General features: G+C 37.9%; 1 protein-coding gene across 1 annotated transcript in view; it reads left to right on the top strand.

Moving 5' to 3' along the window:
* Window positions 1-7,037, top strand: part of OLAH (oleoyl-ACP hydrolase) — a 19,125-nt gene that overhangs the window by 9,099 nt on the left and 2,989 nt on the right. Inside the window, exons 2-4 of the mRNA XM_012660963.1 lie at window positions 177-315; window positions 2,164-2,263; window positions 2,912-3,081. Coding sequence (XP_012516417.1) covers window positions 177-315; window positions 2,164-2,263; window positions 2,912-3,081 — 409 coding nt within the window. The remainder of the gene's footprint in view (window positions 1-176; window positions 316-2,163; window positions 2,264-2,911; window positions 3,082-7,037) is intronic.

Below are 7,037 nucleotides of genomic sequence, written 5' to 3'. Positions count from 1 at the left end.
GGCTAATTTTTTCTATATATTTTTAGTTGTCCGATTAATTTCTTTCTATTTTAGTAGGGACGGGGTCTTGCTCTTGCTCAGGGTGGTTTCGAACTCCTGAGCTCAAACAATCCGCCCGCCTTGGCCTCCCAGAGAGCTACCGCGCCCGGCCCTAACTTGTGTTTTTTGATCTCTAGTGCATTCCGTAAGGCTTGCCGGAAGAGAAAGTCGACTGGAAGAGCCTTTTGCCAAGGACATGTACCAGTTGGCTGATGAAATTGTTTGTGCCATGCTGCCAATCATCCAGGATAAACCATTTGCATTTTTTGGCCACAGGTATTTGAAAAAACTGTTTTCAAAGACATCTGGGAGAGTTTCTTCAATCCCAAGTCTATGGTTAATGTTGTTCTTTGTGTCTTCTGGGATGCATCCCTTTTGCATTGATTAAACAGCATGTTGGGTCATTATGACCAATCACAACTTTTACAATTCACCAGTTTGCATAGCAAGTATACCTTTTTTTTTTTCCTTTTAGGCAAAAAATCAACACTTGTAATTCATAACAGCCACTCATATTCCATTTAGTTTGAAAATTAAAAACTATGCAAATAATGTATGTTTCTTAAGCTATTATAGATTGTATAACTATGAGGTTAGGTCATAGACCCTGGGCTTCTGGCTGCTTCTTGGGCAAATTCTTTAGGCTTTTGAATTAGTTTCCTCCTTTATAAAGCTGGAGTAAGAAGAGTCCCAAGTTGTGAGGATTAAATGAATAGTGATCATCAATAAATTGATACATAGTAAGGACTCAATGAATTTTGGCTACTATATTAGTATTTATAAATATAGGCGAACAAAAATTGAAAAATAAAAAGTACCCATCATCCCACCATCTAGATAACAATGCTTTAAAGTTTTGCTGTGGTTCCTTAGCACTTTCACGTGGTGGCGACCTGTTTTGTATCTTCACTTGACCTTTTTCACTTATTGCTGTGAATATCTTTCACAGCCTGCGAGTATGTAATGCTTCATGATTTGTTTTATTAACCTCCTTTTGTCGGTATGAGTTAGTTCTGTTTTTTTCTGTTATAAACAACACTTCAATGAGCATTTTTATAGAAAATTTAGCATAAATCTCCTATCAGTTTCTTAGGATAAATTCCCAGAATTTATGTTAAATGATACGCCCATTGGTAAAGTTCTTGATCCATATTTCCAAATTACCTACACTTTACACTCCATTGGCAATGAACACGGGACTGAGTTTCCCTTTCTTTCGTAAAATACATCAATACAATTTATAAGTGAATAACCTCTGGCAATCTGTCTACGATATATATCTATAGAATATCTGCAGCAGTTCACCAACTGTGTGGTCCCAGTGACCCTTTATACTTTTAAGATGCACTGAGGACCTTGAAGATCTTTTGTTTATATGTGACATATCAATATTTCAATATTTACTGTATATTCACCAAATATTTCAACATTTACCATATTGGAAAGTAAAACTAAGAAATTTCAAAGAATTTAATTATCACCTTATCTAAAAACCACATTAACAAACTCATCATATGTTGACATAAATAATACATTTTTATGGAAAAGACTATATTTTCCCAAAAAATATGCAGTGAGAAGAGTGGCATTATTTTACACTTTTGCCAATCTGTTTAATGTCTGGCATAATAGAAGGCAGTTGAATTGTTGCAATAGCCCACGTCATATGGCTTCTGGAAAACTCCACTGTGCGCTCATGAGAGAATGTGAGTAAAAAAGGCAAATAAAATCTTAGTATTTATCCTGAAAATAGCTTTGACCTCTTGGGCCACCTGTTAGGGTATCAGAAATTCCCAGGGGTCCCCAGACTATATTTCGAGAACTGCTGATATATACCATCTAAGGCTTAGTGACACACATCTTTAAGAAAAAGAAATTTAAAATAATTTCGAGACACTGTGGAAATAAGGATGAAATTTTATTCTAGGCTGTCTTTGAGACTTTTTTTATGCCGACATAAATCATTAAAAATATACCTTTTAGAAATCAGAGTTGTCAATCAACAAACTTGCACTTTTGTCTGTAACATGATACTTGTTCCCATTGTGCTTATGATGTGTTTATGATACTTGTTCCTATTGACTTTTGATGGGTGATCATCTTTTTCTTTCTTCTTGGATTTAGTATGGGATCCTATGTTGCTTTTTTGACTGCACTAAACCTAAAAGAGAAGTATAAGCTAGAACCAGTGCATTTCTTTGTGTCGAGTGCTCCTCCACCCCACGTAAGTAATTTAGCTTTATTTTAGGAAGGGCAGTGGGGAGGAGGGAAACAGGGAGGGGGGTAAGGGGGAAGGTAAAAACGAAGCCATTATTTTCCTATCTGGTGAATTCTGGTCTAGAATGGGGACAATGATAGGGATATTATGTGCTATTGAAAAGTTTCTCAAATCTCCTTCAATATCATTCTCTCTCCATTTCCCCGAAATGCACAACTATTCCCTTATGGTTGCCTGTTTTGTCCCTGGTACCTCTGAGCTAATACTGATCCCATAGTGCTTTTCCTTTCCTTCTTGGCCAGCTAGCAACTTAATCAACTTTCAGTAAAGTAACTAAATCAGAGCCAGAAAAAGAATCCCTGAAATTTCAAAAGGGGACAGTGATATCACATTTTTGGAACGACAGTGGCTTTTTAAACCTGGTGCTGCTATTCCTGCCACACCTCCTTCTACCTCTTTGATGTCCTCATTTCATCTGGAGAAAGATGCTGATCGGTCTGGGGCCCTAGGTTTGCAATGGCATTACTGATGAACTTCCTTCTCCCTGCTTTTAGAAAGAAAATAGTTTCGCCCCTGAAACCTATAGATACAGTTTTCAGTCTATGAGCAAGTGTGTTATATGAAATATCAGGGCTGTGTTGTTAATGTTTCTAGTTAAAGGACCAGTTTTGCATGCCCAGAGATAAGCAATTGTCTGAAGAACAAGTTATCCGTCGACTCATTGATTTTGGAGGCACCCCCAAGCATGTTGCTGAAGACAAGGAAATGTTACAACAATATATTCCCATTCTGATGGCAGATGTTCACATCGTGAGTTCTTACACGTAAGTAACCAAGATAATGGGGTTTTCTTGGTGTCATCATTTACAGAAAAATATAGATTGGCAGTTCTCTGAGGCTGCTTATATGGGAAGACAAAATTTTAAGAGTTTAGTTTCTACCTTCTAAGCTTTGATCTTGAAAACAAAATTTAAAAGAAAAAAAAGAGCTTAGTTTTATCTCCTTTGAGACCACCTGTGATATTTGTACTGGTTTAGAATGGAGCCTGGGCACAGAAACTATATCTATAAAAGATGATTGGCACATATTTTTCTTAAAAAAATATATATGATTAGACATGCATGTTTTATTACAAAATATGTATTTGTCGACTAAAGTAATTCCAAACCATTCTCGTCTTCTTAGGGGGTTGGCAGAAATGGAATGCTACTTTTTGTTAAGTGTGGAGGCAAACCAGTGGGGAGGGAAATTTTGCTAGATTTGCTTTTTTGTGAATTTTGTTCCAGAACTCATTTAGTTCTAAGGCATCGCTCCATTCCCTCATCTCATGGGATGTCTGTATTGACACCTGATTCTTCTGATAGGACTGAAGTCCTAACACTCTGTAAATCTTTGCTTAATAATCTCCTACAGATGGCTCTTCCTGGTCTAACTTCCCCATAGGCATTGTGGGGCCCTTAGTCACTGTTACATACTGTCATTCATTTTTTCTATTTTGTTTGGGCTTGTCCCCTTGGTTTCTTGAAGGCAATTGCTTGGGCCTGTGTTCCTTTTACTTTCTCCACAATGCCTGGAACTGGGCATTAGGTCACCACTGGCAGTGCTTGCTACCACAAGTTTACACAAATGGCCACAAAATGTGGAACAGACACAACACCTTGAGATCTGAGACAATCCCAATCATCTTGGACACGACCCTCCATTCACTGCCCACCTCCGATCTATCACAAAGTCCACAATTTACTTCCTAAATATCCCAAGTCTGTGGCTCTCTCTCCATTTCTGTCCACCCCAACCATCTTACCCCAATTTGATTCCAACAGGCTAAGCTGTCTTGTGTTTCTGGCTTCGCACAGAGTCAGGATCAAAGAAATACAGCCTGACATCTAAAAAAAACCCCAAAACTTGAAACCTGACATTTAAAAAGACTATTAATAATCAAAACAACATGGTTCTGGCATAAAAACAGACACATCAACCAGCGGAACAGAATAGAGAGCCCAGAAATAAACCCACACATTTATGATCAATTGATTTTTCAACAAAGGTGCCAAGAACACACATAATGGGGAAAGGAAGTCTCTCCAATAAATGGTACTGGGAAGACTGGATATCCACATACAGAAGAAAAAAATCAGACACTTATCTCACACTATATATAAAAATCAACTCAAAATGGATTAAAGACTTAAATGTAAGACATGAACCTATAAAACTACTAGAAGAAAACATAGGGAGGAAGTTCCATGATGTTGGTCTGGGCAATCATTTTTTGAATACAATCCTGAAAGCACAGGCAACACAAGCAGAAACAGACAAATGGGACTACATCAAACTAAATAGCTTCTGCACAGCAAAAGAAACAATCAGCAGAATGAAGAGACAGCTTACAGATTGGGAGAAAATATATGCAAACCATATATCTGATCAGAAGTTAATATCCAAAATATATAAAGAACTCAAACAACTCAACAGTAAAAAAAAAAAAACAATTAAAAAAATAGGCAAGGGACCTGAAAAAAGACAAAAGATGAGTGTTGATGAGAATGTGAAGAAAAGGGAACCCTTGTCCACAGTTGCTGGGAATATAAATTACTACAACCACTATGGAAAACAGTAGGGAAGTTCCTCGAAAAATGAAAAATAGAACCACCATATGACCCAGTAATCCCACGTCTGGGGATATATCCACAGGAATTGAAATCAGTATGTTGGGAGATATCTGCACTCTGATGTTTACTGCAGCATTGTGCACAATAACTAAGATGTGGAATCAATCTAAGCGTCCACCAAGGATCAAGAAAAATGTGCTATATATACATACTGGAATAATATTCAGCCTTAGAAAAGAAGGAAATCCTGTCATTTGTGACAACATGGATGAACCTGGAGGACATCATGCTAAGTGAAATAAGTCAGGCACAGAAAGACAGATACTGCATGATCTCACTTACATGCGGAATGTAAAAAAGGTTCAACTCATAGAAGTAGAGAGTAGAATGGTGGCTACCAGAGGCTGACGGGTGTGTGCGTGGAGGGGGAGAAACAGGGAGATGTTGGTCAAAAGGTACAAAGTTTTCTTTATTTTTCTTTTCTTGAGACAGAGTCTCACTCTGTCACTCAGGCTAGAGTGCAATGATGTCATCATAGCTCAGTGCAACCTCAAACTCCTAGGTGCAAGCAATCTGCCTGCTTCAACCTCCCAAGTAGCTGGGACTACAAGCAGGCACCATCATGCCTGGCTAATTTTTCTATTTTTTGTAGAGACAGGGTCTCACTATGTTGCTCAGACAGCTCTTGAACTCCTGGCCTCAAGCTATCCTCCCACCTCAACTTCCCAAAGTGCTAGGATTACAGGCATGAGCCACCACACCCAGCCACAAAGTTTCAGTTAGACAGGAGGAATAAAATATTTGAGATCTGTTGCACAGCATGGCGACTACAGTTAATGTAATATATATTTCAAAATTGCTAAGAAAGATTTTAAATGTTCACACCATTATAAAAAGTAAGTATGTGAGGTGATGGATATATTAATTAGCTTGACTTAATCATTCCATGAGATATATATATAGATAGATAGATAGATATAGATAGATATCTTAAACTGTCTCATTGTACCCTATATACAATTATTTGTCAATTTAAAAAAGTAATTCAAATCACTATGGACACTCAATGCAATAATGCATGCAAAAGCTGGTTTTTAGTAATGATGCTTTGTACAATGATTAAACATACCATCTTTAGAGTCCACTTACCAGAACGAAACCTCCTGTCTGCGTCTTGCTAAACTGCAAGATTCTGAGCAAGTTTCTTTACCAGTTTGTGTCTCATCTGTCAAAGAAGGAATAGTAACTTTGAGGTGTTGTGGTGAGGATTAAATGAAGTCGTGCTTAGCACAGAGTTTGACACATAACAAACTGCAAGCCATTTTTAAAAACAAAACATGACAAAAATTACTACTGAGTTCTTTCAATCCAAAGAAACCCCTCAAACACCAAAAATAAAACATTAATCACTCACAGGGATATTCCACTCATAGAATATGGGAAATCTTCTTAACGTTCTCAGCCATTTCCCAGTGAATGGAATTACAGTAGCTACTCACGACTATTAACTTTCTGCCTCCAAATTCCAACAACTCACCCCAAACCCTGGTCTCTGGATTCTTGTCCTCTCATCCTTCCTGCCTCTTCTTCTTTCTCAGTCTGATCTTCTCTGTTCACCCTTGCCTTACATCTCAGCTTTTTCCAATGTAAATAAAATCAGACCTACAGAGTGTCTCTCAGTCGTCTCCTTCCCCATCACCTACCACCAAGGCTCGGAGCCTGGTGGCCCAAATGGAAATCTGTGTCAGATGGGCAATACCAGAAGCTGTGACTACTCCAACTCTCATAAGCTGTCCCCATCTCTTGCCTGGACTACTGTGCTGTTGTCTCTTCTCCTTCTGGGATCTGGATTCCATATGTTAGGCTGTTTCATAATTGATCTTGTCCCATATATCTTGGATGTTCTGTTCTGTCTTTAAAAAAAAAAAAACAAACTTTTTTCTTGTGTTTTAGCATAATTTCTACTGACTGTTTTCAAGGGCACTGATTCTTTCGTCAGCTGTGCCGAATCTACTGATGAGCCTGTTAAAGGAATTCTTCATTCTGTTGCTGTTTATTTCCAGAAATTCCATTTGACTCTTTCTTGTAGCTTTCACCTCTCCAATGAAATTCTCCATCTATTCATGCATATCGTTCACCATCTCTGCTAAATCCTTTGACATGTTAAT

This window comes from Propithecus coquereli, unplaced genomic scaffold (genome assembly GCF_000956105.1).
Source record: "Propithecus coquereli isolate 6110/MARCELLA unplaced genomic scaffold, Pcoq_1.0 Scaffold69, whole genome shotgun sequence".
Taxonomy (NCBI): Eukaryota; Metazoa; Chordata; class Mammalia; order Primates; family Indriidae; genus Propithecus; species Propithecus coquereli.
This window is presented reverse-complemented; position numbering and strand designations above follow the sequence as displayed.